Raw genomic sequence first — 27,391 nt, 5'->3', positions numbered from 1 at the left:
AGCCATATGGGATAGCTACATTTGGTAGCTGTTCCCAGTCTCTCATTTCTTGGATCAGCAATTCATTTACACCTTCTGAGGAGGAAGTACTCTGCATCACATCACTCTTAAGTGTCAACACAAAGAGTCCAAAGGGAGTTCCATACCGTCTCCCAGTAGCATGGTGGTGAGGAAGCTGTTTGATAGAAGAATGGGAACCAACACATAACTTCATTTGTTTAACTCTTGAGCCACTGAAAAGCTAACCTGACCTTCAGATAGGAAAAACTTCCATTAAAAAGTTAAACCAGATTTTTTTAGGCATCTCACAACCACTTACTGCAAAGCAAAATGGCTGAATTATATGCCAGAGAAATTTGGTAAATTAGAGACAATTCCATTCTCTGCACTCTCTGTTCTGGGTGCCAGTTTTTTGATTCTCTCTCTCTCTGCTGCTCCTCTTAAAGGTATAGAATTTTGCCAGCTTTGGAGGTGTGAAGGGTTCTGAAATAAGAACCAGTGAAATTCAGAAAATAAAACTGGAACGAGTGTGATGTATTGGAACTGTCAGGAATGGAAGCAGTGACTGCACACGCCACTATTACTAGAGGGTTAGGTAGCTGATGACAACACCAGTCCCTTGTCCTAAATACCTAACATAGACCCTGTTTACAGATGGCACAGCAGCAAGATTGTAAGCTTTTTGGGGCAAGGACTTCCTTTTTGTTGTATTTGTTTATCGCCTAGCACAACGGCGTTCTAGTCCACAACTGGGGCTGTAAACACAAGTCACTTAAAAGAGAAAGGGTTAAAGGATCAGCTCCTTGGGAGTAAAAGATTAATGGAAGGGGGACAGGATGAGAGTTTTACCATGGAAAGAACAATTTTAGCAGAAAATAAGCTGAGCATGGATCTAACCAATGGGAGCCTCAATGGGTTGAAATGGCTCCTATGGACCACAAATGGCCTTTTAAGTCCCAGCTGCTGTAATCTGTGTACACACATGATGAAGGAGGTGGGGTGCAGAGAAGGAACTCTGCCAATTATCTAAAACCAGTATGTGTCTGACCACTAAATGGCTAACAAAAGGAAATATGTTTACACTTATAACATCTATCTTCAAGGACTCACTAGCATTCTTTCACCTACTGCAGAGCCCCTAAAAGGATCACCTTCTCTGTGTTGGGCCTCTTGGTCACTACTAGTCTTGGCCCCATCTCAGCTATAAATGTAAGGGTAAGATTATTTTTTTTTTATGTGACGAGTGAGTTTGGGTGCTCAACTTGAGACACTTTAAAAGGGGCCTGATTTTCAGAATTCAGGTGCTCAGTACTTTCTGAAAATCAGGTACATGTAAGTTGGGAACTCAAAATCACTATTCCCTTTAAAAAAAATTTAGCCTCCTGTTTAGTTGAATGTGATGCCAAACATAAGTGCATAAATCCCCAAATCACTAAGCACTTTTGAAAAATGGCAACCATCAGATAGCAATTAATAAACAGAGGTAATCATCTCTTCATTATCCCTTAAACAGTTGTCAGACTATTTAATGATGTACTGCATTGTGCCTGGAAAAGTATCTACTCTATACAGCCAGATGTACCTTAATGAATTGTATATTTGTATACCACCACATTGTTTGGAGAGAGGTTACAGCGGTAACTATTTAAACAAAAGGCTGATGGAGTTGAGGGGGCACTAGTAAAGCAGGGAAGGATGAAAAGGAAAGCTGCCAAGCTGTTCCCCTTGGGGATGCTGTGTTTCAGGCAGCTGTAAAATAAAACTTCACCTTTCTTAGCTGCATCAACTAGTTGCTCCTAGAGGGACCTGCAGCATACAAACATTGCTGCAATGTAACCTGCTCTTTATTCTGTGTATGTGCATGACTCTTCTCATCTCCCAGGAACTGCCAAGAACTGATAAGGTTCCTAAGAGGATTCTGCTAGAAGTGCTTTTAAAAACAATGACTGTGGCTGCTGTTGTGAATGAAACCACCTGTTTGTCTTATACAATAAGACAACATGCAGGTGTACATGCACACCCCCAGAATGGCTCTCATCTGGAAATGTAGTGAAGAATCAGTATTTGGTCTTAACACATTTCACTATTGCATCTCAAGCGGGGGGGGGGGGGTGTCAGAGACTCTACAAACAGAATAATAATGAAGGAAGATCTTGATTCTCAAATTTTATTTCTGCTGTGAGCCCACAGACTTTAGAAATAAAAGTATATTAACCAAAAGGGCTGTTTTATTCATATATAATATGGACATGCTTGAAATGAGTGCCTCCTAGTGGCAACTGCTGGTTCTCAAAATAAATTTTTTTTTTTTTACTTTCTCTCTAGTACAGGAATCTCAGAACAGGCAGACAAGGGAGGAGGATGTGGCCTTTGCTAACTTGTCATCTTGATACCAGATGCTCACTGTGTTTTGCACTTGCTGTTTTGTTTCTAGTCTAAATCATGCATTTATCAATCAGCACCGTTGCAAAATCACCCTTTTATTAAAAACTATTTCCATTTCCAACCTCTTCCAGCTGTATAGCAGGACAATCAAATACATTGAAGAAGGCTGAGTTTAGGCACAGGTCTTCCTTCTGTGACTCTCCTTCAGTAAACTCTGACAAGTCAGCCAACAGGTAAATAGACTTCTTTACACCAGCGATCAAACTATCTGCAGGGTTGGGCAGTGGAGAGTAATGCTTACAGCCTTGCAGAAGAGGTTTGTTTGTTTTTAAAGATGTTCCATTGTCCTGACAACAAACTGGTGTCTAGCTAAGGTATGGTAAAAAGTGACTTGTTTTCCTTTGAATTACAGTGTACACCAGGCATAAATTCACTGTTACTAAGACTGATTCTTGTATATCCCAAAAATGGGCTGGGTTTGTCTGATAGAACGTCAGCCCTGACTGGACTGAGCTCAGTGGTTGAGCAAGCAGTATGATACTAAACCCTATTTATGTTAGTAGTACAAACCCCTACAGCTACAGTAGGCCTGAGCTGTGTGGGAATAAGGCATTGTTTGCACAAGGAGTTCAGGCACCAATCTAAACAGTAATTTTAAAGGGGCAAGTGCAAGAAACTGTTTTATCAGAACATGAAGCCAACATAGAACAATTCTGCTGCTGGTCCAGTTTCCTCCAGCATAAATGTAAGGAGTTTTAGCTACAGGTTTCTTCAAGGTGCATAGGCCATATCCATCTCCCACCACTCATGCTAGTCTTCCTCTTTAAAAGGAGGAAGGATGGCCTTGTAATTAAGGCACTGGACTGAAAATCAGGAGAGCTAAGTCCAATTTCTAGCTCTGCTAGAGGCTCCCTAAATGAACTGAGTCAGTTTATGGCTCACTTCTTGAACTGTAGAAATGGGATGTTAAGAGGATAAAGCTGTACCTACATGGGAGATGTCAGAGTCTACACAGGGCCTAATAGCAGCTATATACATAGGACCAGACACCAGCATATCAAGTTCAGCAAGCTACGTTTCATGGTGAACACAGGACTCATGCAGTTAAATGGCAGGAGAGTTGGATCAGGGATCCTCCACTACAGAGAACGTTTGCTATTCATCAGTCGATCTTTAAGGAAATAGGAAGCCACTGAGGAGGAGTGGATGACAGAGGAAAAATCTTCCAGATGAATTTTAATATCTTTTCCTAAAAAGTTCAGTTTTGAAAGAAACCTGTCCTTTGGGAAGAGCCATGGGACATTAAAAAGATTAATGAAAGCCAAGCTGTGGCCAGAAAGGTTGCAGGGGGTGTGGGGAAGAACAGTCTTGCAGCAGTCACTCAGGAAGCTGATCAAGATCCCATCTGGAGGGGCAAGAGGCCAAGTCACAGAACAGATGGAAACGAAGCAACAGCTGGTGGTAACACGCTTTCATGTGTAAAGTTTGCTCTTTGGAGAATTTTGCTCTCCAACTTTGAGGGCATCATTATGCTAATAGCTCCTCCCCCTACAACACTTGAGAGACAGCCTGTGCACTCAGGAGCAGGCGTTCCACAGCTCTCAGTGATGCTGGTTAATTAACAAGGGCACTTTCGACATTTAGAAGCTGCTGTCGCAAAACCTTGGCATGATTTTAGCAGCAGAGGGTCTTGTTTCTTCAACAGCAGAGGGGGTGGGATGAAAGAGAATTAATTTGGCCACAAGTGGTTAAGCAGATGGGATGAAAACTGCAGAGCCTAGGACTTTGTTACATATACCTAAATTTGCTCTTTCTATTTTAAATAGTGCTGATGGAGAGAAGATTACAGGCTGTACAAGTTGGGTATATTAATGAAAACTAGAACCTCTCTCATTGCTTCACCAACCATGTTCTGGAGACTCATTCTCCTAGGGGGAGGTGGGATTTCTCGTTTCAATATTGTCAGTCAATCCTGTGCTTTTGCTACACTGCACCAAACTCAGACCGAGGAAACAAAGAGTGGCACTTTCCTTTGGAGTATGGTGGAGGAGGAATGCTAATTGTAATATTTCTAAACACTGAGAAGTCTGCAAGGTTGCAGAGAACAAGGCTTTCCGAGAACAATCAGATGACTGCTTTGAAATAAAGGTCAAAAAAGTGACTTGTCTCCTTTTCTTTAATAAAGGTATGAAGTGTTTCTCCCGTTAAGACTTGAATTTCTTCCTGCTACTGGGATCAATTAATGCAATTTTGATTACAGAAAAAAAAAGCACTAAACTCTTGATTAAAATTAACATTTTAAAAACACTTCGTAATTAAAAAACAATACCCATTCCTTTCCCCAGGCACCCATCCTGAGTCCAGTTTCATAACAGATGCTGAGGTACAAGACAATAAGTTAAAGAGTTCATTCCAATTTTGCAGAGTTCAAAAGTCTTCCTAGTGTGTTGTCGTCTTTGATCCCTTCCCAAATTTGGCATCAAGTCCAAGACCTGCAGATAAATGAGAAAAAAATTCTAAGGGAAAGCCCAAGGCCTTCCTTAAATAAGTACGATCAGACCTCTCTATAGCTCCAGATCTAACTGATGCCGAATTACTTGAGAGATAGTGGGTAACTGAACATTTTTTTTTTTTTAAAAGAGTCCAAAAAAGGTCTCCCAAATCAGTTGGATCTGTGACCATAGCAACAGCCTCAAAGATATCCCCCTCCCTCCCACTTCCCCTCCCCAGAACACTGAGATAGTGCTTTTGCCAGCAAGCTTGTCCAAGAAAATCCATTGTCCAAAATCCTGTCAACCCATCCCCCCAGTCTATACTCCACCACTCTAATGGATAAGGAAAAGACTTTAAAAAAAAAAGCCAGGCTTCCAGGACTTACCCATGAATACCAGGATAGTCCCCACCCACTGCATCATGCTGATTGGGTTGGCAAATAGAATGACGGATGCTAAAATGGTGAAGAATTTGCGGGTTGTGGTGATGATTGAACAAGTTAAGGGTCCAAAGTATACCACAGTCATGAAGATGAAACTCTGAGAGAGAGAGATTCAGTCTGTCTGAGAAGGCAAGATCTCCAACAGGAAGATCCATCTTAAACATTTTAAGGGAATCTTTTGGCAAAGAACAAATCCCAACCACAACCCGAAGACGACTTACAAGAATTTGTACACAACCTAGACATTCTTGATCTGAAAATGCTGGTTGAACAGTGAGCTAGGAACAATCAGATGTGGCAGGAAGACCAGACAACTTCATATTTCTGTCCCACAAGTAAACGATATCTGGGACATTCAATGTTCTTTGGTCATCAAGTGCCTGGGGTAAGGGAACCAGAAAGTTACTTACCTGACCCAGTGCACTTGTCAGGCCAAACAGCAGGATGTTGTAGAGGATGCTGGGGTAGCGTTCAGCAAAACTCAGGAATTCCCAGAGCTCTCCAGTGAACAAGATACCTGCAGAAAGTTTTAAGAGAGCAGGATGAACTCAAGCCAGAGACATTCTGGGCAGACAGGGCCGGAGCATTCATACTCCTAGCTCACATTCACTGATCAGACAACAGATACAGACAGCGAAGACTAATCTCCACCCAGAGAATACCAGTGGCAAAGAACTTTCAGTCATTGCACCATACCAGATAACTTGTTTTGGAAGAGAAAACAGCAAGTTGGCTACCCCCTCAGGATTTAAACAAGTAACATCAAGGAGTTAAGTTCACTTTGCTGCCTCAGTTTTGCAGCTCTATGCACAATTGCTGTCTTCCTGTACCCACTTAGCCTAAACTCATTGCATTTGCAGCCAGCATAAGGGGTGCTTGGAGATCAGTGAGAGGAATCAGATGCTACAGCAGGATGTAAGAATGTCATCTTAGCAAGGAACATGTCCTTCACATTCCACATGTCATCTACACTTTTAAACTTGGCCTCAGCTATGAATGGAACAGATGAAACAAACATCACAGTCAGTGTTACTCTCATGACAAGACGACTGTACCTTGTACTATGTATCCCGATTCTCAAGACAGCCACCAACAATCTCACTCACATACACACCCCTTAAATAGAAATAGATGTGATCCCAGTCTTTGCCAAAACAAGAGAGCCACCAAATTGTAGCCTAGGAAGCTACAATCTATGCTACTGAGCCAGCCTGAAAGCAGGAACATTTCAGAAGTGAATGCAGTTTTGGTAATAGCGCTTTAGGAGAAGCAGTGTCCCCTGGTGGCAATTTAAGAAACTACAATAAAATCTCCACAGATTAGGTTTAAAAACAAACAAAAAGCAGCTCTGCAAGACATACTCGGCCCTTTTTAGAACAAGAAATGAGGGTCCTGCCTAGAGGATCTTACAAATCAGTCTTCAGGCCAGGTCGCTAGGGCTTCCTCAGATGTTCCTTACCAGCCCCCAGGAACAAGGTGGACCATAGATTAACATTTAGCATCATGTGATTGGAACCAGTTTGGTAATGAGCTCTCATATGGTCCTGAGACACGCCTGTCAGTCCATCCAATGTCAGTGACAGCAGCTAAGAGGAGGGGGGGGGAAAAAAAAAAGATTGAAAACCAGAAGAGAACTCTCTGCCACCTACTCCCTTCCTGGCACATGCATTTAATTACTCCTCAGGGCATTCTGTGCCTAAAAATTATGTGCATGGTATTTTAAAATTTTGCAAAATTCTGCATATTTTATTTGTCAAATAAATGAGGAGGCTCCAGCATGGCATTGGGGAGCACTGGCCACTAGCTACACTGAGGTGGGAGATCACTTTGCAGTTCCCCCCCCCAGGACATGGACTCCGCATTGAGGCTGCACCCAACCCTGACACAGCACAAGGACCAGCCCTGCCCCTCCATGCCAGGTGCAGGCAGGCTCAGCAAAGCAGGATCCAAGTGGAGGGGGAGGGGGAAGGCTTAGTATGGGGGGATCCAGGTGTTGGTTGAGGGTTCTGTTTGGGGCGATCTGGGTGCAGGTGGCTCTGTGGGGAATCTGGGTATGTGTGTGTGGTGGGGAGAAATCAGGATGCACAGGGGGGTTCTGGGTGCAACGGTAATGGGACTCTGCAGGGGGGTCCAGGTGAAGGTGGTTGGGGCTCAGCGAGGGGTCTGGGGGGGAGAGAGCTCGGCAGGGGGGTCTGGAAGTGGGGAGCTCAGTCGGGGGGGGGGTCCAGATACTGGGGGGTCCAGGTGCAACTGGTTGGGGCTCATTAGGGTGGGGAGCTGGCTGGCTCATTGGGGTGGTCCAGGTGCAGGGGGAGAGGCGTTGAGGCTCGGCAGGAGAGTCTAGACACACAAGAGCTTCCTGCAGCTGGGGGAGAAATCTGGGAGTGGATCTGACCTAGCCCCAGATGTCATGCAGGGGAAGAGGAATTCCCATCCTCCCCAGCCCAGCCTTGACTAGCAGCTGAGCCTGGTGCAGGGTAGGAGCCACCAGCCAGATCTTTTCCCAGTCCTGCCCCCTGCCTCACAGTGATTTACCTCTCTGCTGGCTGCCCTGGGCACCCAAAACATACTGCTGGGGAGGGTTGTATGACTGCTCTTGTGGCTTCCCTGCCAGAAAGTCATTTTTCTGTGGGGAAGCAAAGAAATCTACGAGGGACATAAATTCTGCACATGTGCAGTGGTGCAGAATCCCCCCAGGAGTAGCATTTAAATTCTATAGGTTTCTTGCTTCCAGTTCAGAGGGCATTCGAGGAGGCGCCAGTGTTTCACCCCACATCACGATGTGGTAGTGTGCAAGGATGTCCCTCTTTGCACCAGAGGGTACCCAAGCATTCCAACGCTGGCTTTGCCAATCCCTCATGGTGGGTAGATCCAGGCAGAAGCCTGCACCAGTAATTGTTTTCTCCTCTTGTACCTTTCACCAAGACAAAACCTTGGAACTACTTATGCTTCAACAGCTCAGTACTTACCAGAAGGAGTTCTCCATAGCCAAAGATGTGGCCGTCCTCACCGTCACCTCCCCTTTTAGGTTTGTACATGAACAGAGCCACGCCTGTAACTATCAGCAGGACACACAGGTATTTGGCTAATGGGTATTTCTTCCTCAGCACCGTCACCCCTAAGAGCATGACTGAAAAGAAAACAGGATATGGTAAAGTGCTCCCAAAAACCCTCTACTAGGAATCTAATGACTCTGTGTCCAGTTCTGGATCTAATTGGGATGTGCACAGATAGTTTGTTATCCGCGCTACTTGGCGTGGAGCTATTGTGTGAGCAGCTGGACTGTTTCTGGGAATGCAATCCATAGACTGCTCATGGCATGAGAAACACACACAGCTCACCTGGAATGGGCTTACAGGACTTCCCAAGGACCTGTAAGAGAAAGAGTATCTTAACTAGCTGCATGCTACAGCCTCCCCCACACCAGGCAAGACGGCTACAGAAACACAGGAACTGTCATGCTGGATCAGACCCAGGGTCCATCTAGTTCAGTATCCGGTCTCTGATGGTGGTCAGCATCAGAAACCTCGCAGTAGGCAGATGGAGGATCAGCTACCCCCTCCCCAGTGCAGGTTTATGACACTGGCTTAAACCCTGAAACATGAGGATTTTTCCTTCTCCCAGATTGTTTTTTTTAAACATTTCCTGTTACCCATGTGGATGGCTAGTCCCTCTTGGAATCACTAACTCCACCACCACTTGGCCTTGTAGGGATAGAGTAAAAAGAAACGCAATAGAACACCGGCCTCCTCATTGCCGCTCTTGCAGGGCAACAAGGGTTAGAACTGCAGCATCCTCCATGGTCAATGTTTTTTAGTGACTTACTCTTTAATTAGAACGGTTTCCTATCACAGTGCATTGATGGATCATGTAAGAATCCTCCATACCAAGAGTGCAGAATTAGAATTTGGAATAGTCCTCAATAAGGAAAGGGCAAATCTGTAAAAGGGAATTTTTACAACGCAACCTTTTCCCTAACACTCATCCTCCTGCCTTTCTTCACCTGGGTTGGATAGTTGACGAACTGCAGAGCTGAGTTGCTGGAAACCATAGCACCCAGATAGGAGAGTGAGCAAGCTGCATACAACCAGTTCTGGGTCCGATCAACCCTGACAGCGTCAAAAAACTGGATCACTGTGGAGAAGACAAAATGTACTAGAAACACACACAAGCTGATGTGACTGGACATTGGCATCATAAGGTTATTTTATAATGCCATCGAGATACAAAAGCCACAAAATATCTACAGCAGAGGGGAGATGGAGATCTGGACAGTTTAAGACCACTCCATCTTTTCAGCTCACATGCTCTCTGAGGCAAAGGAGGTATACTGAATTTCTGAAACCCGCTGGGGCAGAAAGAAGATGGAAAAAACCAAGGGAATATGTATAGAACCTCTTACAGGAGACAAAAGCTCGGACATCCTAGTGGTCTACTCTGACCCTTCCCAACAATAAAACCACATTGAATGAAAAAAAATTTAGAATCTGGTTTTATGCAGTGTCTTTCATTTATAAAATTCTTTATTAAATCAAGTTAGCCAGTACTAGTGCAATGTTTCTGCAAACAAATGGAAAAGCCACTGTGTGCTCAGCAAAAGCTCACAGTCCCTTGGAAGTTGTGACTTCGGCAACCGTTGATATGGGGAGTGTGACCTGGACTACAGGTAACCACTAGGTGGGCCCCCCGACTCTGGAAGAGAGTCCCTTCCCAGCCCAGAGGAGAAGGAAGTGGGACAGGAGTCAGGCTCAAAGAGGTCCTGGTGCGGAAAAGCAAGGGGTGACATACCGGTTGTTCTGGAACACTTACCTAACCTGGCAAAGACGGCATTAATCACGCATTGAATGAAGACCAAAGACAAAGCGTATTTGAACTTTTCCTGCTTGGCACCTTCTCCATATTTACCTCTAGTTCTGTGGGAACAAACGAACGAAGCAGGAGATTGAGGAGAGTGAGAGATACAGCGAGGGAGACTACAGCATAAGGCATGGCACACATTTACTCAGGCTTTCTTCCCAGGTGACTTAGCCCAACAGCTACCAACCTTTTTACACAAACGTGTAGCAAACGGTGCCCTCAGTTTTACCTGCCAGTCCCCCCACCTTCCACTCAGCTGTGCTTGCTCTCAGCCTGCAGTGGACTGAGACTTCTCCAAACCCTAGTCACACAGCTGGGAAAGAAACTCCAGCCCAACATCAGATCCTAAGATGTCCTCTCTTCTGGGCATCCTACCAGAAAGCAAGAAATGTCCAGGTTCTGCCATTGTGCAGAAAGTGGGGGAGGTCCCCAGACTGGGAGAGGGGACTTCCCAATGGAAGGGTGCAACTTACATGTCCTCATGTAAGACCCAAATACCGTAGAATAGGAGTCACTTACATGCTCTGCTGTAAACAGTCCAGGCTGGGAGGGGCTCTTACATGCTCTGTTGCAAGATGCAGGCTGAGGGGCTCCCCAGTGCCTGGGCAGAAGAGGCACTAGGCAGGGGTCACTCACATGCTTTCCGAGCATCTGTCACTCAGTACATCGCCCCTGGCAGCTCCAGGCTAGGGGAAACACTCACCCCTTTCCCACCCTCAGGCCTTGTATAAGGGGGAGCTCAGCGCATGCCCACAAATGAAAGACAGATGCCCCCCCCCCACACCAGTGTAATCTACAAATACAGGTCACTGCAGGACCCAGACAGAGGTGCTCCCCAGTGCCTGGGCTGAGAGCGGGGTTGTCACTCGCGGTCTGTCCCGCAGGATTGGGGGGACGGGGACGACAACCCCTCACATGCTCTCCTGCAGGATGCCGGGGGGCGGAGCCCGGGGGGGCCACTCACATGCTCTCCTGCAGGATGCCGGGGGGCGGAGCCCGGGGGGGCCACTCACATGCTCTCCTGCAGGATGCCGGGGGGGGGGAGGGGGGGCACTCACATGCTCTCCTGCAGGATGCCGGGGGGGGGAGGGGGGGCACTCACATGCTCTCCTGCAGGATGCCGGGGGGGGGAGGGGGGGCACTCACATGCTCTCCTGCAGGATGCCGGGGGGGGGAGGGGGGGCACTCACATGCTCTCCTGCAGGATGCCGGGGGGGGGAGGGGGGGCACTCACATGCTCTCCTGCAGGATGCCGGGGGGGGGAGGGGGGGCACTCACATGCTCTCCTGCAGGATGCCGGGGGGGGGGGGGGCACTCACATGCTCTCCTGCAGGATGCCGGGGGGGGGGGGGCCACTCACATGCTCTCCTGCAGGATGCCGGGGGGGGGGGGGGCCACTCACATGCTCTCCTGCAGGATGCCGGGGGGGGGGGGGCCACTCACATGCTCTCCTGCAGGATGCCGGGGGGGGGGGGGGGCACTCACATGCTCTCCTGCAGGATGCCGGGGGGGGGGGGGGGGGCACTCACATGCTCTCCTGCAGGATGCCGGGGGGGGGGGAGCCGGGGGGGGGCACTCACATGCTCTCCTGCAGGATGCCGGGTGGGGGGAGCCGGGGGGGGGCACTCACATGCTCTCCTGCAGGATGCCGGGTGGGGGGAGCCGGGGGGGGGCACTCACATGCTCTCCTGCAGGATGCCGGGGGGGGGGAGCCGGGGGGGGTCCGGGGGGGGGCACTCACATGCTCTCCTGCAGGATGCCGGGTGGGGGGAGCCGGGGGGGGTCCGGGGGGGGGCACTCACATGCTCTCCTGCAGGATGCCGTAGTAGAAGTAGCAGACGAAGACGCCCAGGAAGCAGACCGGCAGGCGGAGCCGCTCGGGCAGCAGGGGGCCGCTCCCGCTCGCTCCCATAGCGGCGGCGGCGCGGGGCCCGCTCAGGGCAGGCGGCACCTCCAGGCGCACATCGCCGAGCGGAGCCGGGCGCAGCGGCGGCGCAGGGGGCCTCATAAAAGCTGCTCGGGACAGCCAGTCTGCCGGGACCCGCCCGCGGCCGGCTGGGGCTGCCCGCGGCGTTGCCGGCCCAGGCGAGGCAGGGAGAGCGGGAGGGAAAGGGGCGGTGGTCCCGGCTGCCGGGCCGAGAGGGCGCTGCTGGCCCACACGGGGCTAATCCGCCCGTCGCTGCCTGCTGTTCCCCGCAGCCGAGCCCCAATACAGCAGCTTTTTGATCAGGCAGCACCTAGATTCCCTAAAGCCTGGGGGCCCTTCCATCGTGCGGGGGCGCTGTGGTGATGTAGTCGCATGTGGAGCTCACGGATTGGCCCCCCCGGCTCGAAGGCGGAACCAGGAGATCGGTTCCTGGCTTGGTTTTAGCGTCAGCCGGACGCAAAGGCTGCCGGAGCCTCTCTGACCCCGCCCGGGCGCATGCGCCGCAGCAGCTACTACAGGCGATGCTACCGGGGAAGCCTCAGCCCTGGGAGCCTGTGAGGGGGAGGAAGCGGCAGGCGGGGGGGGCGGTAGAAAGGGGGGGAGGAAGCGGCAGGCGGGGGGGGCGGTAGAAAGGGGGGGGAGGAAGAGGCAGGCGGGGGGGCGGTAGAAAGGGGGGGGAGGAGGAAGCGGCAGGCGGGGGGGCGGTAGAAAGGGGGGGAGGAGGAAGCGGCAGGCGGGGGGGCGGTAGAAAGGGGGGGAGGAAGCGGCAGGCGGGGGGGGCGGTAGAAAGGGGGGGGAGGAAGAGGCAGGCGGGGGGGGCGGTAGAAAGGGGGGGGAGGAAGAGGCAGGCGGGGGGGCGGTAGAAAGGGGGGGGAGGAGGAGGAAGAGGCAGGCGGGGGGGCGGTAGAAAGGGGGGGAGGAGGAAGAGGCAGGCGGGGGGGCGGTAGAAAGGGGGGGAGGAGGAAGAGGCAGGCGGGGGGGCGGTAGAAAGGGGGGGAGGAGGAAGAGGCAGGCGGGGGGGGCGGTAGAAAGGGGGGGAGGAGGAAGAGGCAGGCGGGGGGGCGGTAGAAAGCGGGGGGGAGGAAGAGGCAGGCGGGGGGGCGGTAGAAAGGGGGGGGAGGAAGAGGCAGGCGGGGGGGCGGTAGAAAGGGGGGGAGGAGGAAGAGGCAGGCGGGGGGGCGGTAGAAAGCGGGGGGGAGGAAGAGGCAGGCGGGGGGGGCGGTAGAAAGGGGAGGAGGAAGAGGCAGGCGGGGGGGCGGTAGAAAGGGGGGAGGAGGAAGAGGCAGGCGGGGGGGCGGTAGAAAGGGGGGAGGAGGAAGAGGCAGGCGGGGGGGCGGTAGAAAGGGGGGGAGGAGGAAGAGGCAGGCGGGGGGGGCGGTAGAAAGGGGGGAGGAGGAAGAGGCAGGCGGGGGGGCGGTAGAAAGCGGGGGGGAGAGGAAGAGGCGGGGGGGCGGTAGAAAGTGGGGGGGGGAGAGGAAGAGGCAGGCGGGGGGGGCCGGTAGAAAGGGGGGGAGAGGAAGAGGCGGGGGGGGCGGTAGGAAATGGGGGGGAGGAAGAGGCAGGTGGGGAGGCGGGGGGGGGGCTGGTAGATCTTGTAGAAGAGCTCTGTGGCCTGGGCCACAATCCATTTAGCGCATGGGCCAGTCACCTCAATGTACATGTCCTGGGTGTGTTGGTTTTTTTTTAGTGGTAGAACCACATGCCCTGACACCCGCCCCCCTGCCAACGTGAGATGCCCTGGCCAGCATGTGCAGGGATGACCTCGCATCCTTTTCCAGCAGCACCAGCCCCCACATCCACCGTACTGCACTTTGGGCCACAACTTCAGCCTCCCCTGTGAAGGAGCGAAGCACTAGCCCCCGGGCTACAGCTAGGGGGGCAGGGTACGGTAGTACAGGACCCTGCAGCCTGTGACCTCAGCAACTTGGGCTCTGCCCCCCGCAGTAGTTTCCTCACAGAAGAGCAAGTCACCTTCAAGCCCCGCCCGTGGACTAAGCCCACCTCCTCTAAAGCAGCAGGCTGAGGCCCGTGGTCGGCAGCTCCATGGAAGTTTTCCAGCCAGCACAGTAAGCTCGTTGATGTAGAAAACAAGAGCTTTCCCAGCAGCTGCTCTGAGCCTGTAGTGTGAACTGCCTGAGGAAGGAGGGACTTTCCCAACCCGCACCATCTTCCACCCCAACTGCCAGGTGCACTTCTGCAGGCTGCCGTCTCTACTACAGCCAGAGCATGGGGGACATTTAGAAAACAGGCCTCTGTTGCACATAGTTCTCCCCTGGTGATAAGAATCGGTGCAGAATAAAGTAACCTGCCTACCTCACACAGTAAAGTCTTGCTGAGATAGGAATTGAACCTAGGTCACTTGAAGTTCAGTCCACTACTCACTTCTTGTCTTGCTGGGGTCAGAACCTAGTTTCTCCTGTTCCAAAAGCAGAGGCTACTGGCACTAAAGACAAAGCATCATTACCTATGTAAGGAGTCTAGTCCAGTACATCTAGAAGTGGTACATATTACCCTATTCATGTATAGCATCAGGTCTTGTCCAGAAAGCAAATGAACAGAGGCAAATCCTAACCCTGGGCTTTAAACCCCTACACAACTGAAAACAGATATGAAGCAGAAGGGATTTCCTGCTTACATGATGTTCATTTTGGGGTCACAAAACAGGCATAAGACAGCCCTAGGACATTGCCCTCATAAGGGAGAGTCTGGGCAGGCATAGGGCCTGTTCTACCCCCCCCGCAAGAGACACCTCACAGGAGAGATTTTCATGACAGAGTCGTTGGCCAGCAGTGCATAGGGGCTATTGCAGGCGGGGTGCAAGTGGGATCAGCTCTGACAGTTCTCAACCTGCAGCAAGGTGTACGTCCTACCCTGAAGCACAGCCACCTTCCCCCCCCTCACAGAGGGCTTATCACATGCCCACAGACGAATCACCCCCCCCCCCCCCAAATCTACAAATACTACAATTACACTGCACGGCAGGTTCTCAGTCCTTGTGTTTTTAAAAAGGAGCATCCACTGTGTTTCCATTAACATGCACCAGCACAAGGAACGTTCTCTTCCCTCCCCCTTTTAAAAAGAAACCCTTAACTCCAGCAGGCCCTTTTCCATAGCTCTGCCTTCTGCTTGGGGATTTGTGTAGGGACCACATCCCGCATTTAGCAGCATGGGATGTTCTGTTTGCTTTTCTTCAGCCTAAAGCCAGAGGTTTGGGAAATACCAATGCAGAATCTCGGTACACCTGTAGAAAGCAGGTTGGGGTTGTTCTGCAGAGATTCACCTTGAAGATAGATGTTTAGAAACCGTATCAGTGTTGAGATTAGCATTTTGCCATCTTGCACATTCAAACTACTTGGTTTGCTGTAATTACCCTTTAGACACTCCTAATCTGAAGCTGTTCTTACCATCTAGCAAGAATGGTTACCTCCTGCTAGGCTGACTCCCCCCACAGCTGCAAAACCCTTTATTTTTAAACACACAGCCTGCAGCTGAGAACAGGTTTGACTTCTCCACTAGGTCCACCTTCACAGGAGTGTGGAAATGACACTGCCTCTAGCTGACACATACAGGGTTTGGAAGGGGTTGTACGCTGATTGTCAGCATGGTCATGGTGTTTAAAGAGGCACGGTACTTTCCCAAATTTAGAAGCGTCAGAAGTGGCTCCATGAAGTTGAATCCCAATAAAAAGCTTATATTTAAACACGCTTGTCTGTAACCTAAACAGTGCAGCACTGTGCTACCATGCAAGAACCAGCAAGTCCAACTGACCTGTGTATGGACACACTCTAAGATGATGGGGGCAATAAGAACAGGGGGAAGGTATATTTATTAGAACTTAACATTAACAGTGGTACAGAAACTGCTTTGTGATTTTAGAACCCAATTACATCCTTTACATTTGAGTCAGGGCTTTTAGTTACCAGACCCACCTCTCTAATATTAAAGAACACAATGGAGGATCAACTATACTGGTGGGGTTCTGGAGGAGAAATATATGGAGGCAGTGAATGCTTTTTAAATTGTCATAATGCCTCCCTACAACTGGCAAGATGAACCTGGCCTGTAATCTCCAAGCCCCTCCCTAAATGAACTCTGCTAAATTTACCCACGTGATATTGCAAATTGTAAAAATGATCTTTGTCCACTCAGTTCCAGAAGTCCAGGTTCAGGGACTAATTAGATTGTGAATAAAGAGTCTTATGTAATTTAATGTCTCCACATTGTCCATAGACTGGCAACAAAAACAGAAGTTCTATATGAACAACTACAGGTTAGACAAGAAATGAAATATTGCTGATGGAAGCGTGGGGTTGTATTTTTCCTCTGGTTATCCAAACTTGCATTACTTAGCCAGGCAGAACCTGCTAGCTCTGGTCTACATACAGCTCCCTGTCATTCAGAATCTTACCCAATTCAGTTAGGTTATCTTCTGCTTTCTGTGTGCACAAATCCAAACATTTCACCATCATCAACACAGTAACCGGACAGCCCAGAGCCCTCAGAAAGTTTTGGGCATTTTTGTATAAAAAACTAGTACACCATGCATCCAGTCCTAACTCTGGGTACAGGAGGAGGAATGATCAGTCTAGCTGGCTGTGGAGTTTATGGCTGAGGAGCATATTGCATGAACCAGGCCAGCTCTAGCTAGAACTAAACACAAGGCCCCGTGGTTTTCCATGCTGGCTTCCCCTTTCTATAGTCATTTTTTCCCCTCACTGCTTCTCTCCTTTCAGTAGTGATTCTTTATTCAAATAATTCCAGACTTGACTGGAATGCAGACCAGTGAAAGGAGTACTCCAGCAGGGCACTACCATCAAGATTTAATTGCACACAGGAGGAGAGGGGTGAAGTATGTCATTCAGTCTGCAGGCAGGGGGTGCAGAGAAATGAATGCACTAGCCATTTATGAGAAGCTTAGTGTTCCATGAGAAGGCCAGTTTTCCATCTTACTTCCTTGAATCATACAGCAAGCTTGTAATCCATGCATAGCACATACCAGCAGCCATGACATGTCTCAAACCAGAGCACTGAGTGATGGTGGGGCTTGTTCAGAGCACAGCAACCTCTATTATCCACTCCATTTGGAGTTAAATGATGGATTTACAGATTAACACAGAAAAGAACGCTATTCCTGAGGCAGCACATGTACAGTTGTGTTTCCTGGTGCCTAGCTGCTATCTCTATACAGTTCTCCATACAGTTTAGCCTGGTTGACAACCTTTCCCCCAGAGTCTGCAGTATGGCAGGTGTAGGTCAGAGATTGTGGTGCTGGCAGAACTGCAGGTAGAATGACTTGCAGTGTCAGGAAGAGGTTGTTTGAATTTACGTTTATAAGCAATCAAAAGTTTTTAAGGCTAATTGGCTTGTTACCTGAAGAATCTTCCCCCATCTCTCCCTGCCAAAAACACAAACTCATGTCAGTGGTGCTTCATCAGAAGGTGGCAACAGCTGAAGAGAGCTGGGAGCAGTTTGGAACTCCTCTTGGTAGCAGAGCGTTCCCCCACTGCAAGATCAATTCTGATTTAAGAACACCTGGGCAGAGGGACTCAAGGTTTCCAAATAAAAATAAAAGGTGGAACCTTATTCACTGCACTTTCCCCTAATAAATCTGACATATGTTCTGAGCTGAGGCCTGCAGCTTTCCCCGGCTCTGCATACCCAGCTCACTGGGTGAATGGTTACCTGGCCTAGTGAGGTTCCTCTCACATTTCCAATGAGCCTTTGCTACCAACAGCTGCAGAGCTCCCCCAGTGCAACACTAAAATGCCATGACCAACTTCAGGGAGTGAAAGTGAAGGAGATTGTTTTGCAGTTCATGCAGTAGGATGAAGCAGAGTTTATGTACGTAGGTGTTTTCCTCCAAGCCGGCTGCATTTCCTCTCCACAGCCTAATTTAGAAGCTATATTCATACTGCTCAGATGAGCACACATCTTTAATACATTACAGAGAAGCAATTTTAACACTAGCTGCTGTTTAGCATTACTGAACTTATGTGGCTACAGTTCAGAAAGTTAGTCCTAAGCCTAAAAACAGTACAAGGACCACTTGAGGTATAGCACACTAGCCAGTCTCTTGTGTAGCATATGCTCTGGAGCTATTGCATGTCTAGCAGATAGTGGTAAATAGTACTGAACCCCTCCCTTTGCTGTGCACCAGCAATGGGCTGGCAAGCACACATTCTAAGCTGAAGGTACCGTATCAACAGCTAGAGGCCATTGCAGCAGCAAATGCAGTCTATCCAGCCTGTTTGTCGTTTCAGCAGCCGTCGATTCAACTACCCAAAGATTCCAGTTTAGACTAAATACTATCAAACCCCAAAGAAAGAAAAGGAGCTTTGGATGCCTGGAATTTTTTTTTTTTTTTTTTTTTTACTGGCAACACCAAGATCTGCAAAAAAAACTCTGAACACAAGACAAGAAAAACTCCAAGGCTAACATTCCTCCTTTAAGCTTTGCAATACATACATAAAATACAAACTTCAAACAGCTGCAAAAATAGTGTCTTTGGAAGAAAATAGAGTTTCTACATCAGATACAAGAAAATAGGGTTCAATACAACCCAGAGCCTTAGCAACAGAACACAAATCAAATACTTTCATTTTCAAGAGGCATTACAATCAGAATTCCTCATGTTATAGTTTCACCTTATAAGGCTTTGTGCTGGGATAAGCATCTCTGGGTCTAGCAGGATCTCAGACTCCAGCCCAGTTAGGATGATCTTATGTCTGTGCATAAAGTTTTTCTGCAGTGAGACAAAATGGTTCTGATCCCCAACTCCACCTCTGCACATGCAAACAATACCAGAACCAGTCAGGATGTCCACGGCATTTGGTTGGAAAGCAGCATGTAACATCTCTACTAGCAGCAACCTTCCACAAGTCCATGGAAACCTTTTGTATGCTGCTTGGACTTAGATTTCCATCTCCTTCCCCTGACAAAAGGCTGTGGGGGTCTGAGAGGCCCTCTGCTACCTACCAAGCCATGCAGACAGTTCCACATCTCTACTTATTCATCCTCTGTCGTGTAAGAAGCTTCCCAGAGTACAGGTCCTCTGCAAACAGAGGTTCCCGAAGGTGCACTGGCAGGTATCTGATCTGCATTCTCTATCTTTGTACAGCAAGGCATTCCAAGAGGCTCCTGAAAGCTCTAGGTGGCTATTTCAAAGGGTTCAGCTATCCAGTAGTGGAGCTGTCTACAGTTCACTTCCAAGCCCCTCACGTCTTTCTCTTCTGTATTTTGGGTGCTTTAAGTGGCTCAAGCTGCCTTTGATAGAGAGCAGATGCATTGTCAAATTCTGCCCAATACATTCAGGTAGCTGGAATCAGCTAAGCCAGGTTCTACCAGCTTCTCCAGGAGGCAGCCAAGCTACTGGCCTCCCTCCTCCTGGGTGCAGGAAGTCCATATGACAACTGTGGGGATGAGAAGTGCTAGGAATCTCCCATGTCCCCTGAATACCTGCAGCAAGGAATTTCATTTAAAGAGCCAGGTAGCTTGCATTTCCATGCTGCTTACCAGCAGCAGAGTCCCAGCTGCTCTTTGACAGCAAAACAATCATACAGGAAAAAAATGACATTTCAACACAGGAGAGGAAAGTGCTTTAAGTACTGGGGGGGCTCGAAGAAAGGAACCACTCCAGCAGCAAAGAGTCCTGTGGCACATTGTACTTAATAGTTTTCACCATCGCTCTGGAGGAAACTTGCTGTGGTTTTCAGTCCCAGGGCTGCCCATCTAACCCTCAAGTCCCAACTTCAAGGCACCGCAGGCTGTTTAAGATGCACCGAAGAACCACAGATGCTTTGCTGTGCCAGGTCTCCTAAAGGCCTTAGACCACAAGAGAGCTATGAAAGAGGACACTCTCTTCTGTCTGGGTGCGTTTCCAGTGTTCAAAGTTCAGTGGAGGTGATTTAGAGACCTCGCTAAAGCCATCTGCTGCGGAGTCTTTCCGCGACCCAAGGAACGGGCCTGGGGCAGTGGACTGGCAGGAGGTGAACGTGCCTGATGGCACGGGGCTGGGGGTAGTAGGGAAGCTTCTGAACAGGAAACCCATGTTTGGAAAGAGAGGCTTTACCAGACTGACCGGACAAAAGGCAGAGCCAGTTGGGTTGAAGTGGACTTTGTTCTTATCAGGACAGGAGGGCAGAAAATTCTGATCAGGGCTGGGGGATCTGAAGGAGGGAGAGAAACAAAAAGAAATGGGTTAGGAATGGAGCCCTCAGAGAGCATACAGCTGTTCAAGCAATTGCAGCTTTGATAGTATACGCTTGTTGTGTGGAGGGCACAGACTGCCTACTGTCTTAACCCTTTGCAAGCTGGCCACTTTCCAGGCAGGGAATAGTCTGTTAGTTCTTTCAGAAACACAATGGAAGCACTTGGCCAGCAACGAGTGAGGGCTCTGAGCAGCTGGGCAGACCAAGACTCTAGGGACAGGTCTACACTATAAATGCACATTGGTATAACTACACTGCTCAGGGGTGTGAAATCCACACTCCTGACCAACACAGCTATACTGACCTAACCCCTGGAGTAGACAGCACTACCTCAAAGGGCTCTCCCATTGACATAGTTAATCCACCTCCACAAGAGGCGGTAGCTATGACGACAGGAGAAGCTCTCTGTGTAGTAGCATCTTCACTGAAGCGCTACAGTGGTACACCGTTTTAAGCGTAGACCTGCCTGGAGATGGAAGGAGACCCAAGTCACCCTTGACAATGGTAGGAACCCTCACTGACCTCTTCTTGCTTGCCCTCCCTACAGTTCTCAACTCAACCATTGGGCTGGAGACCAGTAGAAGGGAAGCAGGCTGACTGGAAGCAAACAAAGGGAACTGTGGGTGGTTATGGGAGCCAACAAGCAGGCTGAGCAGGAAGGGTGGCCAGTAGCACAGGTAAGGTCAACAGCCCCATCCTGCTGAGGGCTGGGGAAAGCAGAGCTGGTTTATTTGAGGGCCAACCCTTGTGGCCAAGTGGGCATGTTGGTTAGGTAAGCAAAGCGCTTGTATGTGTGGTGGGAAGGCAGGCGCCACTGGTCATCTTCACCGAAGAGTCCTCCAGCGTGTCAGAAGCACTCTGGTTCATTGCTTCTGCACCCAACAAGAGGGCAGCACATCTAATGTCTGCATACTTCCCAAGAGAAGCTGCTCCCCAATTCCAGTCTGTTTTAGAGGTTTATTTCCTTGGAGTCAGGCCAAGGAGGGGGGAGTGACAGTTACGCAGTACAATGTAGGCAAGGGAAACCGCATAAGCATTGGCACCATCTCATTTAAACTCTCCCTCAAGACATCATCCCTTCTGATACTTACGAAGCCTCTTCAAAGGCCCGGACTTTTTCACATCCCTCGGGAGGCTCCCGTTTAAACATGTAGCTGTGGTTAGGTCGCGGAGACGAGGCAAAGGCCAGGACTGGAGAGGGGCTACCATCCTCTAGCAGGGAAGGAAGACTTTTTTGAGAAGATTCTAGAAGAATTCAACAGAGCCCTTTTAAATCAACACAGGATAAGCTCCCCAAAATCACAGTAGCGTCCAAAAGTCCTGGCATGAGAACTGCATTCAGTTACTAACTTGTATCCTCAGTCAGCCTGGTACTGAGAATTCCCAAGTGACTGAGGGAAAAAAACCCTGCACAGAAGAGTCCTTGCAACTCCAATTTGTTCTAGCACCTACTCAATGACACCCCGCCCCACACTCCCCATCTCCTACTTAACTTCTGGGCTCCCACAATCCCAATTCAACACACACTGGAGGTGGAGAGAACTGGGTCGCTGCACTGAAAGGGTTACTGTGTTCACATCTCCCTGTGCTGGGAGAAGGCCACTGCTGAGCCTAACTACTGCCATTTACCTTTCTCCTTGGGGTCCGGCAGTGGCTCTTCCAGGGTCGAAGAAAGCTCCTCCGTAGCTGCTCTTGCAGGGGTGTGCGGAGAAGATCGGAGAGGCACAGAAGGGGATGGGGAAAGAGAAAGGCTGCTGCAGCTGCTACTGCTGGGTTCCAGAGTCAGCAGCAAAAGATCCTCAGAGCCTCTCTGGGGAGGGGCTGGTGCCCTGTGGCCATCTGGAACATCCAGAATCTAGAGGGAGGAAAGCATATTGAACAGCAACCCCCAACCTCAGCCCCCTTTCACACAGACAGGCAGAACTTACAAGTGGCATTTAGATCTCCGTTGACTGAAGCAATCCTACTGCTCCAGACCACGTGCTTTGGGATTTATATAGGCAGGGGCAGATCATATACCCATCCAGAACACACAGAGGTGCTGAATTACAGAGCCATTTCTCTACTAGCCTTCAGACTAATTCCCTCTCCCTGCCAGTTTAATGCCATGCACCTTAGACAACAATTCAATATTTATGCTGCAGCAATGTCAAGATACTTTAGTCAGGCTGGGGGCCTTGCTGGACACTGACAGCCTGGCCCAATACAAAGACACAACCCTTGCTCCGAAGAGTTTATGTAATCTTAGACAAGAGACAAGCAACATACAAATGGGGAGGGACAGGCAATGATGCAGAACTGGTATAGGCACAAATCCTTTAGATTGAAAGCTCTGTCTAGGGACTCTTCTGCATATGCACAAGGAGGCCCTGATTCTGACTGAGACCTTTGGCCACTACCATAATTTAATACGCTTTTTAAAATGATGCAGCATATTCTCAACACTGTAGTTAACTGGCTGATTTCTTAAGTATCACAGCAGCAGTGGGTTTGAAGAGGAATGTGGAGCAGGGGGCAGCTCTGGGTTGGAGTTCCATACCCAAAGGGCCCAAGGTGGAGAGCTGACAAATGAGCAGCTAATCAAAGCAGTTAAGAGTCTCAGAGAACTTCCTTGGTTGCTTCCTCTAGTTTTAATGACAAGCACAAACCCACAAACAAGTGGTTAGAGCACTGGTTTGGAACTCAACAGACCTTGGTTCAGTTCTCTGCTCTGCCACAGACTGTGTGACCATGTGAAAGTCACTTAGTGTTGGATTTTAATGTATTTAGGCACCTGACTCCTACTGAAACCAATGGGAGTTAGGTGCCTAAATCTTTACAAATCTACAATTACAGAATGATAGATTTCATGATCCCCAGGAAAGGACAGGAGTGAGAGCAGCAGAATAAAGACAATGGACTTACACACACACAAAAGCAGACAAACTGAGGAAACTGGTAGGTAAAGTCCCATGGGAAGAAAATGAAGGGAGAAAGGAGTTCAGTAGAGTTAGCAGTTTCACAAGGAGACAGTATTAAAGGCACAACTGCAAACTATCCTGATGCAAAGGAAAGACAGGGAGAATAGCAAGAGGCCAATATGGCTCTATCAGGAGCTCTTTACCTGAAAATCAAGCAGGAATCCTATATAAAGTGGAAACATGGAGAAATTACTGAGGAGTACAAAAGAATAGCACAAGCATGTATGGGCAAAATCAGAAAAAACTAAGGCACAAAATGAGTTACACCTACCAAAGGACATGAAAGGCAACAAGAGGAGGTTCTTTAAATACATGAGGGGCAAGAGAAAGATGAAGGGAAATGTAAATCCTCTACTTAGCAGGGAAAGAGCTATTAACTGATGGCATCAAGAAGGCAGAGATATTTAAGGCCTGTTTTCCTTCAGTCTTCACTAAAAAGGTGGCCAGATACTCAACACAATTAACAACAAGGGGGAAAGAACAAGTTAAGATAGAGAATGAACATGTTAAAGAATGTTAAGGTAAGTTAGGTGTATTCAGGTCAACAGATCAATCATGCCAAACCAACCTAATTTCCTTCTTTGACAGGGTTACTAGCCCAGTGGATGGGGGAGAAGCTGTAGACATGATATATCTTAATGTTAGTTGATATAATCCCACATGACTCTCTCATAAGTGAACTAGGGAAATGTGCTCTAGATGAACTTACTAAAAGATGGGCGCACAACTGATTGAAAGACCACACTCAAAGAGTAGTTCTCAATGGTTTGCTGTCAAACTGGAAGGGTATATTTAGTGAGGTCTCACAGGGGTCAGTCCTTCATCTGGTACTAAATATTTTCATTAATGACTTGGATAATAAAGTGGAGAGTATGCTTATAAAATCTGCAGGTGACAAACTTGGAAGAGTTGCAAACACTTTGGAGGACAGGCTTAGAATTCAAAATCACCTTGACAAATTGGAGAACTGGTCTGAATTTAACAAGATGAAATTCAACAAAGATAAGTGCAAAATAACTCACTTAGGAAGGAAAAGTCCAATGCACAATTACAAAATAGGGACTTACAGCCTAGGTGGTAGTAATGCTGAAAAACCGGGGGGGCGGCGGGGGAGGGGGTCTTACAGTGGATCAAACTGAATACAAGTCAACAATGTGACAGTTGCGAAAAAGGCTAATAATATTCTGGGGTATAGTAACAGGAGTGTCATATATAAGAGGTAATTGTCCTGCTCTGCTCAGCACTGGTGAGGCCTCAGCTGCAGTACGGTGTCCAATTCCGGGTACCATACTTTAGGAAAGATGTGGACAAACTGGAGCAAGTCCAGAGGAGAGCAACAAAAATGATCCAAGGTTTAGAAAACCTGATCTATTAGGCAAAGTTAAAAACCTGGGCTTGTTTAGTATTGAGAAAAGAAGACTGGTCCATTGTTCTCCATGTCCACTGAATACAGAACAAGTAGTAAATGGGCTTAATGTCCTACAAGGGAGACTTAGGTTAGATATTAGGAAAAACGTTCTAACTATATGGGTAGTTAAGCTCTGGAATAGGCTTCCAAGGAGGCTGTGGAATCTCCATTGTTGGAGGAACCGCTTGGACAAACCCGTCAGGGATGGTCTAGGTTTACTTGGTCCTGCCTTAGTGCAGGGGACTGCACTTTATGACTTTGAGGTCCCTTCCAGCCTGATACTTATGATTCTACCCGAAGGGACACAACTCACCCTGAGAAGCTCCTCATCTCCTTGTTCCTTCACAAAAACCTCCTCCAGCTCCTGGTTTAGTCCTTCCAGGCTCCTATGTAAGCAGGGGCTGAGCCTCAAAACAGGAGATGCAGGAGGGAGTCCAGGAGGGGAGTCCTGTGACAACACAGAGTCAGTCTGAGGTGCAGGGGTACACTGCAGCCACACAAACTCATACAGATCTCCCAGCACAGCTGCATCTATCTCCCTCAGCTCTGAATTTTCAGCCAAGATGTTCTAGGAAGCCAGCTGATTGGGGAAAGCCTTGATAGGAAAGTGTGTATATTAAACCCATTGCCTGCAGTCCAAAGCCTTGGGGGTACATGGGGAAGGTTTTGTTTTGTTTTTTAAACCACACTGGATATTAGAATTTAAACAAAACTAAGAACCACTTAGAAACTGGATTTGTAATCTGGCAGCAGAACTGGACTGTGCTCCCCAGCCTCATTAGGGTACACTGCAAAACAGATGGGGAAGAAGGGGATGAAACATGAAACGTACCCTGACTGATCCAAGGACAGCGTGATCCCCCTGGAGTGGGGAGCTCCGGTCCTTCTCCTTGCCACTTAGCTTAGTTCGCTGGAGCTGCTGCTTCAGTTTAGCAATCTAGCAAACAAATTCAGCATATATAGAACTGGACAAGGAAACAGGGCTTACAACCAAAATTCACCATCCCCTCCCCATTGTTTCCCCCACAGGGAGTTACAAGACAGAGGGACACATTCAGTCAAGCTAGAACAAACCTTGGACATTTCTCAGAGGGTGGGGAGGAAGTTATTCCAAAGGTTTAATAGTGAACTCCCCTATTTTACAAGGGTGTAGACAGCTTTCCCTATCCAGAAGTCCTGGAGTATTAGTCTTTCATTTACAGCATCAGCTTTGAACCAGGACTCAACAGAGCTCACCCCAAGGGTTGGTGTTATGGGCATGGCCTCTCTGCAAGTGATGCACTAAGCTATAGTCAACCCGCTTACAAGGGAAGCTGGCTAGAGGAGGGACTTGCAGTTTATCAAATAGAGGGTGGGTGGGGTGGGAAGAGCATGCTGACCTGCCGTGTAAGATTTATGGACAATTAGAATATTTACTTAGGCCATGCAGCCCTCAAACTAAGGGCTAACGAGTGCACATGGGAGTTTAATATCTCAGCTTCAGTTACACTCTTTCCCCACTTTATGGGCAAGGTATGGTCCATAATGAGTAAGACTTGTAAGGGTTGCTAAGTTGTAGAAGGGGTCTGTTTACCTCTCTGCGGTGATCCATGCTACCCCAAGATGCAGAACGCTTATGAGTACTGGCACTGGCCTTCCCGACTTCCACTTCGTGCCAGGATGTTGGAGTCTGAAGGGAAGAGAGATTATTTAGGCCTGCACCCACCAAATTTACTGTCTTCTAGGCAGGGGACAAGGCCTCCTAGGAAGAAAAGTGAACAAGTACTGTGCATTCACACTTATATTTCAGTCCTTCCTTCAGCTCTGGATTAAGAGTTTCGGGTCACAGTGCCTATGCACAGTAAAACAGATCAGAAAATAGTTGCATGTTAATACTCTGAGATCAAGCAATGTTTGTTTGAACTTGTGGTTCTTTGAATCTACTTCTTCCTGTACTGGGATAGGCAAGGAGAGAACCACTCAAGACACTGGCTTTATCTTTTTGTCAGCTGCTCAGATATCCGTGATGAATAATATTGCTATGCATAACCAGAGAAAAAAGCAGGAGTGTACAAATGACATTTCCTGCCTCCCACATGTACCCAGTCAGATCTGGTGACAGAAGTGATGTATGTATTTTCCTTTTCACTCATGTTAGCCTAGCAGTTAGCACCGCTCAGAGCAAATTATGTTCTGATTGCTAGGCCAGATTTCTCTTCCCCATTACACCTGTCCAGCCTCAATAAAGATTGAGTGGAAGTTCATACGTGTAACCAAAAGCAGAAGTTGGCTACCAGAGTCTTGTATTGGTTCTGATGCATGAGCAATGCAAGAATCTGGCTTGACTCGGATCCCATTTGAGTCTGCAGGACTGACTGTAAACTGAGCAAATTTGAACTTGTTGGGGAAACAGGACCTCAGCACCATTTTACAGAACTGTTTTTCAAGAGACAACTCTATTTCAATCATCAAAAGAAATGGTTTGCCAAACTCCGGCTAGGTGAAGCATGTGAATTTCCTTGCACTGGAAGTACAGTGAACTTAAATTCTCATGGATGAGATATTAGGATCAGAAACGAGTCCCAAGGTACCTCACTTTCAAATACATCCCCACCACCACATTTAAACTCACCATAAACCACTCATCTCAAGTCATTCCCCTCCCTGCCATTTCTGTGGGAGGGATTGATGGTAATTTCCTCCTCAGCCCTCCCTGGACAAGCTGCCAGAAGG

General features: G+C 48.5%; 2 protein-coding genes across 30 annotated transcripts in view; both read right to left on the bottom strand.

Annotated features, from left to right (window-relative positions):
* Nucleotides 1-2,159: 2,159 nt before the first annotated feature.
* On the bottom strand, nucleotides 2,160-12,185 carry SLC35B1 (solute carrier family 35 member B1). The gene is made up of 9 exons (XM_074940663.1): nucleotides 11,980-12,185; nucleotides 10,130-10,233; nucleotides 9,324-9,454; nucleotides 8,662-8,692; nucleotides 8,290-8,450; nucleotides 6,780-6,906; nucleotides 5,731-5,837; nucleotides 5,264-5,417; nucleotides 2,160-4,877 (listed from the first exon to the last, which is right to left on the bottom strand). Exons 1-9 carry the CDS (start codon nucleotides 12,183-12,185, stop codon nucleotides 4,825-4,827), a joined length of 1,074 nt encoding a protein of 357 aa, XP_074796764.1. The 3' UTR covers nucleotides 2,160-4,824.
* A 6,289-nt stretch (nucleotides 12,186-18,474) lies between these two features.
* Nucleotides 18,475-27,391, bottom strand: part of FAM117A (family with sequence similarity 117 member A) — a 50,919-nt gene continuing 42,002 nt past the window's right edge. For 26 of the 29 annotated variants that reach the window (XM_074940878.1, XM_074940877.1, XM_074940880.1 and 23 more), the window contains 6 exons: nucleotides 26,253-26,348; nucleotides 25,512-25,616; nucleotides 24,993-25,127; nucleotides 21,941-22,166; nucleotides 21,403-21,556; nucleotides 18,477-20,269 (listed from right to left, as the gene is read on the bottom strand). In XM_074940878.1, coding sequence (XP_074796979.1) covers nucleotides 19,927-20,269; nucleotides 21,403-21,556; nucleotides 21,941-22,166; nucleotides 24,993-25,127; nucleotides 25,512-25,616; nucleotides 26,253-26,348 — 1,059 coding nt within the window. In that variant the 3' untranslated portion in view covers nucleotides 18,477-19,926. Of the gene's footprint in view, nucleotides 20,270-21,402; nucleotides 21,557-21,940; nucleotides 22,167-24,992; nucleotides 25,128-25,511; nucleotides 25,617-26,252; nucleotides 26,421-27,391 lie in introns of all 29 variants that reach the window. The other 3 variants (XM_074940883.1, XM_074940881.1, XM_074940884.1) reach the window with 3 other exon arrangements.

This window comes from Natator depressus, chromosome 27, assembly GCF_965152275.1.
Source record: "Natator depressus isolate rNatDep1 chromosome 27, rNatDep2.hap1, whole genome shotgun sequence".
NCBI classification, from domain to species: Eukaryota; Metazoa; Chordata; order Testudines; family Cheloniidae; genus Natator; species Natator depressus.
This window is presented reverse-complemented; position numbering and strand designations above follow the sequence as displayed.